Source organism: Taeniopygia guttata, chromosome 13, assembly GCF_048771995.1.
Source record: "Taeniopygia guttata chromosome 13, bTaeGut7.mat, whole genome shotgun sequence".
NCBI lineage: Eukaryota > Metazoa > Chordata > Aves > Passeriformes > Estrildidae > Taeniopygia > Taeniopygia guttata.
The window spans coordinates 13,592,225-13,606,391 of NC_133038.1; the positions used below are offsets into that span (position 1 = coordinate 13,592,225).

General features: G+C 39.6%; 1 protein-coding gene across 20 annotated transcripts in view; it reads left to right on the forward strand.

The window, feature by feature from the left end:
• TENM2 (teneurin transmembrane protein 2) overlaps window positions 1-14,167 on the forward strand; it is a 613,377-nt gene that overhangs the window by 526,036 nt on the left and 73,174 nt on the right. For 14 of the 20 annotated variants that reach the window (XM_072935329.1, XM_072935331.1, XM_030284000.4 and 11 more), the window contains 3 exons: window positions 4,243-4,437; window positions 9,795-9,995; window positions 11,515-11,727. In XM_072935329.1, the coding sequence (XP_072791430.1) occupies window positions 4,243-4,437; window positions 9,795-9,995; window positions 11,515-11,727 (609 nt within the window). The remainder of the gene's footprint in view (window positions 1-4,242; window positions 4,438-9,794; window positions 9,996-11,514; window positions 11,728-14,167) is intronic. The other 6 variants (XM_072935334.1, XM_072935337.1, XM_072935338.1 and 3 more) reach the window with 3 other exon arrangements.

Genomic DNA, 14,167 nt, shown 5'->3' on the forward strand with positions numbered 1-14,167 from the left:
CTCTAGAAGAACTGCTCTGGTGAGTATGTGTGTGTGGACCCTGGAAGGGGGGAGCAAGGAGTGTGTGCACAGACTGCAGCTGGGACACCGTCACTGCAGCTGGGACACCGTGGGTGTCACTGGACAAAATGGTGGCTTTTGATGCCGGACTCTTTGGGCATCATCCCTGGCCATCTCCACTCCTCATCCGTGTCTAATAGGCTGTTACCAAATCACCTTTCCTCATGCATCAGGGAATATGAACATTGCTCCAAAATATCCTTTAGAGAGAGAACTTTTAGAGGGATGTTTGGCTTGTCTCAAATATGTGCAGGCCACAGGACTCAGAGGTCTGCAGTGTCTGTTCATCAGCTGAGCCCCATGTTAAAATTTAGTCTGATTTTGTTCTAATAGAAATAAAGGGCATAATCCCATAACCAAGGAAAGTTTAGAGTTAATAGCTGTGCTTATCCAGACCTCACTCAGGGCATGCACCCTTGGGCCTATGTTGCCTGAGTGTTGCCATAGCTACTCCTGAAGATCTCTGTCCACCTTTTGCCAGTGCTGGTATAAGATATGCAATTGATCTCTCCACAGAAATGAGATGGAACTTGGTTGTTCCATTACATAAACTACCTTCCTTCACATTGCTTCAACAGACTTTGATCAATCGGTTCTGTCCTGGACCAGGAGCTGCCCACTTCCCATGGGGAAACACAAACAGTCCTAGAGAACAAGAAATCCAGAATATTATTGAGGAGTTTGCACATCAGCTGAAGCGGCCAGGTTGTAAAATGAGGGTGGACTGATTAAGGTCTCATCCTGCAGCAATATGATCTAGGAAACAGGCATAGCAGAACTCTTTTTAGGCAACCTGCTCCTGTTCTCTGTAAAAAAGCAGCTTGATTCTCCCTCTTCCTCAGACAAGACAGACTAAAAACCTGTAGCAAAAACAGTCACAAAAAGCTATTCGTTACTGCAATGACAAGCCAGCTTCTTGTAATAACCTAGACCTTCTTGCACTCTTGCTTACATGTTTCTCCTGCAATCTTAGTGACATGGCAGTCTTGAAAATGCCAAAATCTCTCCCAGAATCTGTCATTTTTCTTCTTCTCAAAGTGATACTCTTACAGTTTGCAGAGTAGCTCCAGCAGAGGGTTGTAGATTAAACTTTGGCTTTAAGTTGCAAGTGTCTTAGTCTTAACTGTATCCACTCCATCCCTAAGGTTAAGTGACAGATTCTCCTGTTTGTCCAAAGTCAGTTCTGGTGTCACTGGCATTGTGACCGCCCTGGCAAACCCCTGAAGGCAGATTGCTGTTCAACTTACAGACAAGCTGCACAAGGACTGAACAGATCCATGAGCCACAGCAAGACCTTTGACCTGATAGAAACATGAAGAGAGGAATGAAAAGCTGTGACATGGCTTTCAGCTTTTCTTAAATTCCTGAAGCACCATGGCAAAGTCAGGGAGCACTAAAAAAACTGCTGTGGGAGCTCTTCAGCCGAAGCACCATCCAGTAACCTTTCTTCTGCAATGCCAGGCTCTGGTATCCCAGAAGCTGAACCATGCAAATCCAGGTCAAAAGCAGGAGCTGAGAATGGTTTCCCCACAGACAAGTTCCAAATAGCAGATACACATCACCTTTAGCTGGACTGCAGTTACCCATTGCTTAATGAGACTTAGGGACAAAGCAAGCAGAGAAGTGATCTTACAGCAGGTGTCTAGCACAGAATTACAGGTCCCAAAAGTGGAAGTGGTGCTGGGTTGACCCCTTTCTTTCAGGCTCACCTGGTGACTTGCAGGAGCTGCCCACCTGCACAGGGAAAGGCTGTGCTGGGAGCTGAGCCAGGCTCCCCAGGGGAACATGCAGCAGAAAGAACAGTCATACAACATTCAAGTTGCTGTTAGTTCAGTGTGTGGTACATCATGGAAAGGTGTTTGATGCTGAGGTGCAAAAATATGTAAGATAGACTGTCCTGGAGTGCAGTGTGGGGACAATTTGTCTGTGTGGTATTTCAGTACAGCTGGCTTAGTAAACTTAGCTCAGAAACCAACCAGCAGAAATTTAGCATCAACTTTTTCACTGAACTCAGTAAAGCACTTGTGAACATATATCACATCTGAAATGGAAATGTTGCTTGTTGCAGCAGACCTCTCATTAGGGGTAGAAATGAGCCAAAACACAGACTCTCATTAAACAACATGGAAATGGTCCCAATTTATTCTTCTCTACAGTTTAGCCATCCTGACTGACTGTTCCTGCTGGAATATGGCTGCAAGAATTTCCTTGCTGCCTCTGGCTACAGAGGCTTGAGTGTGGCTGCAGGCTCCAGCAGCAGGCTCCAACTCCATCAGAGCCAGCCTTAACTCACAGCAGAGCTCCTGCAGCAGCACCTCCTTTCCTTGTTCCTCAGGGTTCCTCCACCCCCAGGCTCTCTCTGACCAGCCAGCCCACCCCTTTTAGCACACTTACCTTTATTAGTCACATTAAGGGCAAGGCTGTCCTTCTTCTCTGGTAATTAACCAGGTCACTTGTAATCCCTTCTGCTACACCTACAGCTGCTGATGGAAATTATATTTTATTCAAATTTCTCTTCATTTTTGCAGTGCATAAGAAAGCAACTGGACAAAACTTATAGTAAAAGAGAACACCAAGAATGCAATAGAATGAAATCCTCTTGCTACCAAAGGATGGATAACATGGACCTAAGACATAGGAGCAGTAGCAAACCCCAAACTTCAGCATACCAATTTTGATATTGTTCTACTGTAAAAGGAAAAATAGGCCAAAAAATGTTATACATATTATATGACATGCAGCCCATTAATCTGTAATTTTAATTGAAATGATTCTCAGCACTCTAAATTTTAGTTGACATTTCAGGTTAGAAATCTGAATTTTATTTTTTCTGATCAATTTTTTCACCTATCAAATAAAAAAATTCACAAAAAAAATCCTGTCCTGAAATGTGTTTTTGCAGCAGATCAATGGGACAGCTAAGATTAATAAGGGTTGCTGGGCTGAACAATGGAGAAGTTGAATAACTGGACCATTGCACATTTCTTTGTAGGAAATCAATTACTTGGGTTCTTCTTGATCATTGGGGTTAAAGGGATAATAGAAGCCAAGAAGACATTAGGACCTTTTAATGATTAATAGTAGCTTTTGAGTATATTTTTGGCACTGTAACACTGAGTGTTCATTTCTAATTACTTTGAAGAAGGAAAAGACAAGGAAATACTTTTCTGTCTTTATCAAACTGCATCAGAGAGAAGAGCACAAAAGTGCTCCAAGCTTTTCTTGAAGACTCACTTCATTACTCCCATTTTGTGTTATTTCTCTGTTATTTTTTCCATTTATCTGGCTGGTGACCACACACCCGGTCTTTGACAGGCACAGAAGTTCACAGATTGCCATGTTCCCAAGGGAGACATGAGCACATGGGAGTCAATATGACTTAGTGAAACATTTATATGCACCTGGGTTTTAATCAACCACTTCTTTCTTTCCATTGCTCTGCATATGTAGAACATCTGATTCCTGGCACCCAAGACCTAATGACAACTTTTATTATTCATAGCTTCACTTCATTTGCATAAATGAATAATTGCTCGGAATGTCTTACCCCCTTAATAACACTGTAGTGAGGGGTAAGGGTTAATGGTGCTTTCTTGCTGGTACACACAGGATAAAAGCTGTCCCTGGGATCCAGGGAAACAAGGCTCAGCAGGGATAGTGGTGGCAAGGTGCATTTGTAGTAGCTGAAAGCCTGTGTCATTCTTGTGTTCAAGATTCTTACACTGAAAACCAAAAGGTCTAAAAAAGTTTGGGGACATTACATTAAAGAAGTGTTATGGTAGAAGAAAGATATCATATAATAAGTTGTGGGGACTGAATGTTTTGTGTTCTATCTATGAAAATTGGATGTTACCTAGAGAAACAAAGCAGAGTAATGTCAAACTCAAATATGTTCACATTACCTCATTAGTTATCCCAAACATTATCAGTATTATCCAAAGAATAGGAGTTGTATTCTCAGAATGCCCAACACATATGTGCTTTATTAAATAGCAATCAAATTATTTGTTTGGGAAATAAAGAAATAAACCACTACAAATTATATCAGTTTGGTTTTTTTTTTTCCCCAGTAACTGAATACATTTGAGTGTAAGTGTTTGATAGTGGATTTTTAGTGCACTTTTACATGACTACATGCATGACCCTGTGTGTGGTTTTTCTTTCATTCCATTTTCATTCCAGCTGCCTGCCCCGTTCTGTGCAGTGGCAATGGTCAGTACTCCAAAGGCACCTGCTTGTGCTACAGTGGCTGGAAAGGTCCAGAATGTGATGTGCCCACCAGCCAGTGCATTGACCCCTCATGTGGAGGTCATGGCTCCTGCATCGAAGGGAACTGTGTCTGTTCTGTGGGCTATAAAGGAGAAAACTGTGAGGAAGGTAGGATATTTGTTTTTTCTGTTGTTAGTTTGTTTTCTGGGTTTGGGAGTTATTTAATGGCAATTTTTTTTAAGGAAAAAAGGAAAGAATGGAATAAAAATCTAAGCATAAAACTGCTGTAGCAGGTAAAAGAGGGTAAAAACTTAGTCCACCTCAATTTTACTGATCTATCAGAGTTCAGACAAAACTTCAGGCCTTCTGTATACATTGCTTTGCAGTATAAGAGTGTCTGCCACAAGTAAACCTGAATAATTCCTTTGTTGAAGAGCAAAGAAAAATCTTTTATTGTAGATTATGTTTACCGATCAATTTAAATGTGAAATGCAGAGGGAAAAGAAGCAGTGGTCAACAAAATTGCATAGCTTCAACTTCACACAAAGCACATATCAATCACTGTTAATGCAGAAACTGATGAAAAATATTTGAAAGACTTGGATATCCATGTTACTTACAGACTTAATGTGGGGCAAATTACTCCTGTGGCTGCAATCATATGGGATTAGGGAAAGGTAGATGGCACACACAAACAATAACTGTCCTTGAAATGCAGAAAAGCTATTCAGACTGAAAGTGTCAAATTCCTTGAGTATGTAGAATGATTTATTTTTTTTAAATAACCCATGCAAAATGTGCTCATAGATTAAGCTCAATAATGGTTGTATTCACAGAGTTTCTTGTTGCAATGCACAATGTAAGTTGGACTGTTTTTCTTTTTAATATATATTACTGTGCTCCAGAGTTTATTAATCCTCCAAAGAGAGAAGCAGCTTGAGTACTGAAGTGATAGGGCTGGGCTGTCATGCTATGAGGACTGAGGAATCTCTCTGGGTTATTCTGAATGGGTTGCAGATCTGTATTGATACTGTGTGTATCAATTTTCGTCTTACCCTGTAGTAAACAGCTCTCTCTCCCATCAGAAAAGAAAGGGAAAGAAAACTGTAAATAAACAAACCATTTTAAAGGCTTTTAAAGGCTTTTATTTTTAAAGGCTTTTATTCTCAGGACCACGGCTGTCACCTTTAGGACAAGATTCTGCATTAGTCTGAGTGAACTTGTGGTAAAAGGAAGAAAACAAAGAAACCAAGGATCCTCGCTGGTGGGACTGCAATTGTTTGTTCAGTTCATTCCTGTCACATTCTTCCACTAAATCCTCCTTCCACACTGGTTGTTAGAGCTTTTCTCCAGAATTCAGTTGAAGCCAAGAGGTTTTGCGTTGTTTTTAATGGATTATATTTTAAACTATATCCAGAAAATGTTATAATATCTTTTTTCCCCTTAGAATTAATAGTTCTCAGTTCACCCTGAGTGTGTGATACCAGGAGATATTCAAAAATTATCTGAAATGCCTTGCTTTAACTATCATTCTCATGAAAATCAAAGATGAAAAAGACTCTTTAACTTGCTCTACAGCACCCAATCTATTCCCCAGGACTGCAGGACCTCTCTTTCTGGTACTAGCTGCAATTGTTGGCTTGGTCTCATTAAGTTTGATACATTTCATCATATTTTCTGTTGTTATAAATGCTTGTGTTATTAAAAAGATTATGGTAGACAGCTTGAAATTATCTTTGTTTCATTTAATTCAGGAAATTTTATCTTGCAAACCATTCCTCCCTCACTTTGATTGTTATTTTCAGGTACTTGAAAGGAATTCTCTCTGATTTCAGTTCTCTAGAATGGCTGTGCTGTGTCTGGGCCATGGATCCCCATGGATCTATCTACCTTGGATCCCCAAACTCCTGTAAGAGAAGTAGGCTCCTGTAGTGCTTAATCCATCTTTATCCTCAGGTGAATGTTTGGAATGGTGAAGCAGAGACATCAGCAGCTCCAGAGAAGTTTCTGGAAAAAGCCAGTGCAGGCCTTTTTGCAAAGGTATTGGGTTAACTCCAGCCAAAATTGGGAACACAACAAAACTATCAGTCAACAGAGCTTTTTGGGAGGTGAATGGCTATGTGAGAGGAAAGGATATACATTATTTAACCAACACTGTGTTTGGAAGGATACGTTTCTTCCTAAAAAGATAAATGGATTACAAAGGCAGGAGGTATTGATTGCAAACTTGGAAGGGGCCAATAACATGACAAGAAAGGTTAAAGCAACTTTTTGCATGTATGATTGGGCAATAAATAAGTCAATGAATTAATTTGCAAATAAATAAATATCAACCACCATGTTTCTACTCTAAAATTCCATTTCTTTTGTATATTTCTCACATTAGTTTGAGAGCTGTGGGAGAAAGGGTACACTATGAAGTGGTGTCTGTCTAATTAATCATCTAGTCTTAGTTAAGGTTTTTGCAGGAATATAAATTTTACACTTTTAATGGTAGAATGATAGATATAATATTTCTGTATCTCTATGTAATATATGAAATCTCCTCTATTGATTTGAACTTCCAAAAGGAATGGCAAAGGTTGATTCATTTGCCATTTTCCAACTAGGATATTGAATTAGAATAAGTGGGTCAGCATTTTTTTTTTCTTCCCAGTAGCTTTTTATTTCTGATATTCATCATGGTTATATTGTTCAAACAATTTACCTGAAATGAAAGTGACACCAAAATCAATATTTTTGATGCACAATTTTTGCAGCATAAACACTGTTTTTCTATTAACAAATTTGCACAGAAGATGAAGTGGGGTATTTGTCAGGCTTCATTCAGCCTACTTTGGGGGGGACACAAGTGAAATTGCCAAATTAGGTTCAGTTAAGGGTGGTTTTCTTGTCACTTTCCTGGTTGAGTCATTTTTCAATGACATTTAACTTCATAAGTGTAATTCATAGCTCTTTGGGGACTTCATGGTACATATTGTTCAGAAAACTCCTTGACCTCCTTTTTGTCCTTAAGGATATAAATTGCTTTCAGTACCTTTTTTTGTCAAATCTACAGAGGGCCCAATACTAAATGAGCTCTAATGATCTGAGCTGCCAGGGGGCTGTGAGTTTCAAGCCTAACATACTTGCTAAGGTGCATTCTCCTTTGTTTAAGCACCAAAGATGGTCTGTGTATAAATCCTGATTAAATAGCGTTGTAAACCCTGCTACACCTCAGGGCAGAACCTCTGCAACACGAGTTGGTGCAGTTCTATTGCAGGTAATCACATTATGCTAATTTCAACAGCAAGGATCTGGCCCGAGATGATAACTCTGAGCATGTATTAAAATAGAACAAGATTGGAGCTCAGAGTAAAAACTCTCCTCAGTTTAAACTTTGAAAGCTGCTACTTGCCCAGATGGTAGAACAAAATAGCTGTAAAGCACATTTGTCTAGAACAAAGGACAAAGGTGTTTAGTGTGTTATCCTGTAAAACAAGGGAAATTGGGGGCTTAGGGCATTGATCAGCTCATTCTGTAGAAATAAATCAAAGCTGCATGAGCACTGTAATTCAGGATAGAGGGAGGACAGTTAATTTGTATAGCAGAAGGTGGTGTTTTTCATATGCTCCACATTCCTTTCATTAGTGCTTCCATTTGAGAAGGAAGATGATACATTCCTGACAAGGAGAGTACATTATGACTTATCATTATCTCCTAAAGTTAGCTGTCCTATAATGATGTTATACACGTATTACCCTTCTACATTTTCTGTTAAAATATATATTCTAAAAAAACCCAGAACAGACCGAATGTAGGGGGGAAGTAACCTTCATCTTTAAAGTAGATTGACCTAGGTTTTTGTGTACTTTACTTCTTTATTCAATCAGAATGTTTTATCACAGTTTTGTGTCCATTGAGTTCAACAGCAGTTGTACAAAAGATGCATTGTGAAGTTCAAAGAGGTTATAATTTGGCTAAGCACAAAGAAGGAGTAACAATACAGGACAAGCATTCTGTGTAATTTAAAACAGTTTATGAATTTATCAACTTTGAGGTGAACCACAAACCAATCTTGGTTTACCTTTAAAAATGAAATTACATTCTAATATTTTCATGTCCAGTTAGCTCAGCTTTAAATCTTAAACAAAAAGAAGAAAAATCAAACCCAAAAACTTAGCCAAAGTAATCATTAAAATGAAAATCTTGTAAGAAATTTTACAGTAATTTATTCCTGTACTACTGTATTCTGAATTCTATACCACTGTATTCTGATAACTCATTTTATTTCATCTCTAAATGCACTTGTCTCAATCCTCTGCCTGTATCTAATCTATATACTTGCTTTAAATGTTTTACAACTAAATAAAATAGTTTGACAAGGCTCTGTGTTTACAGAAAAGTTGAGATTTAAAAGATCAAGTACTGTTCACATCAAGTGGAGTGAAAATATCTCTGCCTTAATTTAGAAGGATCAGTTTGGAAAAGATGAGAGATAAATCACTTTCATTATAAACTCAGATCTTCTGGAGCAGTGAGAGAGAATGCAAATCATTCTTGGTCCTGCTGTTGTGAGCTAATATATACCAGTCATGAGATGAATTCAAGTTATTTAAGACATGAATTTGACCTTGACCTTCAATTCCACAGCAAAAGGTACTTGGTAAAGCCTCCATGTGGGTATTGGCAGTAAAGCATAGTATTGTTGTACAGATTCATGATACAAGATAAAAATTTGCAAACTCATAATGTTACTGATAAAGTTGATTTGAAAGACAGCTTGTAACCTTCCTTCATAGGACTGAAATAGTAGCTGAAATTCCATTGCATTATTTTTCATCATAACTATTTTCACTGTTGTTTCTGGGTTGAAATCCATATTTGTATCTGGTTTTGCTTCTTTTAGAGAAACAATCTGCTGTTTAGAATATGTGTTGAAGTAACCAGGGCTCTCAGTTTCACAGCTCAGCTACTAATGGACCATGGATCAAACATTCACAAGTGCCTTAATGATTAAGAGTCTAAATGATGCTGAAAGCCAGTGACATTCTGACCTTTGTGTACTTGAAGTGGATGTCCTAATGTTCAAACAATGCTCTAACATTTTAGTAATAATAATAGAAGTTTTTATAAAGATACTCCAAATAAAAAAATCCTTTAAAACTGCAAATTATTAACTTATTTCATACTTGAAATACAGTACATGAGTCATTGGAGCTTCAATGTGTTTCAGAAGAAATGTCTCCAGGTTTATGTGTGGAACTCTGACTATAGATATATATATTGAAGTGCTATTTTTAAGTCTTCATGTTTCTCCACCACAGCATCCCTGCAGTAAACTGTCATTGCACAGTCAAACCCTTCTTGATTTATTTCATGTAAAACACAAATTACTTCACTTTCTTGTTCTCAGACCAGGTATTAATATGACTTGGACAACTCCTCTATTTATCCCAGTGCTCCAGGCTTTCCAGAGCGCGTTTTCCAAGCACCGCCTGGCGCGAAGCGCCCCTTGTGCAGACGGTTTTTGTTTCCTCCTGCAGTGGACTGCTTGGACCCGACGTGCTCCAACCACGGGGTGTGTGTGAACGGGGAGTGCCTGTGCAGCCCGGGCTGGGGAGGAGCGAGCTGCGAGCTGCCCAGAGCGCAGTGCCCCGAGCAGTGCAGCGGGCACGGCTCCTACCTGCCCGACACCGGCCTGTGCGCCTGTGACCCCAACTGGATGGGCCCCGACTGCTCCGTCGGTAAGGAAACAGCTTCCTCCCCATTCTGCAGTCACGGCGCTGTTTTGTTTCAAACTATGGCAAGTTTAATTAATTAGGAAAATTGTCTTTGTTACACGGTTGGGCTTGTTTAATTTTGTTGGGAAGAACTGTGGATGGGCTGCTATATATATTTTCATGACATTCTTCATTTGGTTAGGAGTTTGCGTTTTGTTCTAACACTGTTTCTCTTTTAGACTGAAAAAGTTACATAAGTGTACTTCTGTTTCCCAACTGTAAATGGAAATGTTCTATCGTTTATGGGAATTTTGCTTTTACATTGTCAGTTGAACCTTGAGATGGTGCTGTAGGTTAAAACCAAATCTCTCAAAACAGAATTCACATTTTTCACAGTTACCCAGTTATTTCCTAAGGTTAATCAGCTGGAATACCCCACCAGTGACATGAATATCAAGATGTGTTTTCTGCTTTATGGATAAGCAGTGAGAAAAATTCAAGAATGGAAGTTTTGCTGCCACTTTTCTTTGGTGATGCATGGGGCAAAAGACCCTTCTGCTTATCTGAAATTTAAGCTTGGCAGAGAGCAGAATTTTTGGAGTGATACACCAGATACATGACCATGTTAGTAATAGGAATACAAAAGTCTCTCCTTGGAAAGTGACTTTTACCTATCATTCTAAATGACCCTGAATTGCTGCCATTCTCTGCCAAATGAGTTTTACGTGAGTTTCAGTCTCAGTTCTTAGGAAATCAATATCTGTCAAAATCACCTGAGGTCCAGGTTTGAGTAGAGCAGAGCCACCTGCTCGCCTCCTTTGCTGTTGGGGACAGCACCTCTGACACGTGTTTCTGTCTGCATGGAGGATGCAGCTCTGCAGGTCTGTCCAGTGCACATTAGCAGGTTTTTTTTAAGCTGGTGCCTTGGAGTGGCTACCTAGAACAGAGGCTAGACAAGGTTAAGGGAATAAAGTAGGTATTTATTAAAGACCTTCTATAAATGCACCTTGGGTAGCCAAAATCCTCCAAGAGAGGCTATACCCAGGATGGACAATGGTCAGAGTTTTTCAGCCAATTTTAAGTTTGGTCCATTTACATATCAGGGGTTCCTCCTGCAATTTCAACTTCAGATAATGAAGTCATATACCCACAGTTTGCTCCCTTCCGATTCACTTTTGTTTGTACTTTTCATGGCCTAAGGCTGTAGAGTGACCTTGAATTTCAGGCCTAGAGGAATTGTTTCATCTGACCAAAATGTGTAGACAGTAGTTTACACTTACCATGGAGTTTAGAGTTATGTACTAATGCAGTACAGGATTTGAAACATATAAAGGCATTTATATTAAAAAATATTAAAATATAAAGACATTTGAAATAACTTAAGGCACCAAAGCGACTTTTAATTTAGTTTGCTTTTAAACAAAAATGGAATGCTGGCTTTCCTCAGAATGTGAGCAGGAGTTTTGGGGTAGTTTTGAGCGGAGGTGTTGCTGTGCTGCTGCCTTGCCCCGAGGCTGGCTGTGACTGCTGTTCTCTCTCCTAGAAGTGTGCTCCGTGGACTGTGGCACCCACGGCGTGTGCATCGGCGGGGCCTGTCGCTGCGAGGAGGGCTGGACAGGAGCGGGCTGTGACCAGCGTGTGTGCCACCCCCGCTGCACGGAGCACGGGACTTGTAAAGATGGGAAGTGTGAATGCAGAGAGGGCTGGAATGGGGAGCACTGCACCATTGGTAGGCAAACGACAGGCACCGAAACAGGCACATATTGCTTTCTTTTCATAAATCGTAGAGACATAGTTACTGTCGTGGACTGTAATGGGCTGTTCCCTTAGGGACCCAAGCGCTCTCAGATATTAACCCTGACTCAAAATGGGTGGGGGAAATGCAGGTAGGCTCTTGGAATCATTTCAAATTAGTAACAAACCAGTTTATTGAGAAAAAAAAGAACATACAAAAACAACGCAACAACAAATTCCACATTAGTAAGTAAAGATGAAACAAATGGTACCATGTGTGATATCAATAAATACAACACATGGTACTGTGGTTGATATCTCAGTAGCATCTGAACCTGAATGATTTTCTAACCTAACTAAGCATTCCTTTGTGTGAATGGCCTGTTTTTCAATTTCCCAGTCTGACCCATCCGTGCTCTCCTGCTGTTGTACATCACATGTGAAACACAGCCCACCAGCAGCAGCCAGAGCAGGGCTCAGTGCTGGGGAATGTGTGTCCCTGGCGGTACAGGAGCAGCTCCCTGGCGTTCTCCCTGCTGTGCTGGGACAGTGGTGTTGGCATGGAGACAATGCCATCCTGCCCTGACAGCCTGCAGCTCACTGCAGCAGCAGCATCGCAACCTCAGCTGGGCTCTGGCAGCCTGGGAAGTTCAAAAAGGTCATCCTTACACAAAGCAATGATGTTTTATCCTCTCAATTACCATGCTTGAAAATTTACTCGAAAGAGGAATTAATTGCTCCTAAGTGAAGTTCTTTATTTTGTCTCTACAAGCAGTCAGGCACTCTATTTGGATTGTTTTGAAAACTTACTCAAAGGAGAAAACTGTTATTTTCTCTGAGCTATAATCAAAAATGGGAAATTCTCAGTGATCACATCCCTTCTGAGAAGTCTGGGCAGATTCATCTGGAACAAGAGTATCCCATCTACTGAGACTGTGAGGTTCAGGCTTTTCTCCAGAGAATTTTTTGAGAACTGTGAAGTATACCTTAGAAGAAATCTGATGAGTCCAAATCCAGAGTCATGTTGTTTTCATTATCTTACGGTGGTGAACTTAAGAAAGAAAAGAATAGGTCACTTGAGATTTTCATGGCAGCCAGGGACCCTAATGGGACAGTCCTATTACAAGTGAATTGTTATTTCTTTACTTAAACGTATGGTGAGATTCTTGCATCCCTCAAGCTGTTTTTCTTTTTCATTCCCTTCTGATTTCTCTTTGGATATACAAACCGTTTCTGACTTACACGTGAGTTGGAAACTAAAAGTATACTTCTATTGGAGAGATTAAAAAAAAAATAAAAATTGATACATATTTTCAGGGCATATCCTTTGATGTTGTGGTGCTGCATGCTTCCTCCACACTGTGCTAATATGATTTAAATCAAAGCTTTTATGACTGAACACTTTGTGATCAGCACAGATGCAGAGTGTTTTTTTCATAATTGCTTTCAGACTTCCATCATATCAACATACCTCTGCTAGATTAATCCAGGCATTTTGTTTTCAAAGTTCTTCCCAGATCTTTACAAAATGCCTAAAATATAATTTTTTTCATTAAATTCTGTAATAATTGCTTATTTCAGAAGTTGATACTTCGCACAAAATTTGTTTTGCTTTATAATCTCTTAGTAATGTGCTGATGTTTAGAAGTAATTACTGTATGTAAAGTCTTCATTACTGTGCAGACAAAAAGATGCCTTTTACCAAGATCTCAAAAGTAGGCTGAAAACTGCAAGCTGAACTAGTGAATTCTGAAGTGAGATTTTAAGCCTAATTTTCAGAGTTTTGTACTAGATATCTTTCTTATCATTGATGTATATAATCAATTCTTTCCAGAGGAAGGGTGATATTCTAAAGTGATTTAAATATGTGGAAGCTTTTTTTGTTTGGTATGTATTACACAGATTTCCTTAACTTTATGTGGTCCTGCCTGTGGCAAAGATGAGACTAGTGCAAAAAATTCAGGTATGCCCTTCTAGTTATCATGGATGAAATTTGTGCAGTCAGAAGTTGTCTGTTGTATGCAGACAGATTCTTGTGGCAGGCCTGTACTAGTAAGAATTTTCACATGATCGTGTCCTGAGGCCACACAAAGGCTGATGGTAGGAATGGGATTGAGTTCAGAGGGACAACTCAGTGTGACCCCACTGGTTCGTGTTACATGGAGCTGAACCACAGAGTTCAGAGGAAAAGGATGGTAGAAGTGATTTTTGTCAGTATTGGTACGAAATTTCTAGAAGTTACCACTGGAAAATTTGTGCTTAGAGAGAATCGATACTTTGGTACAATGATGAGTTGCTCAAGCTGTTTTACACATTGCTAGGAAGAGCTAAAGTGCACATAGATTTTACAGAAGCTCGCTGTCAGAGTACTGCCTTTATGGTTTCATTTTCAGCTGAAAGTTTGGCACACCTTTTAATGTCAGAATTACTGAGGAGTGTCCACCTAAAGATGCCACAAATTA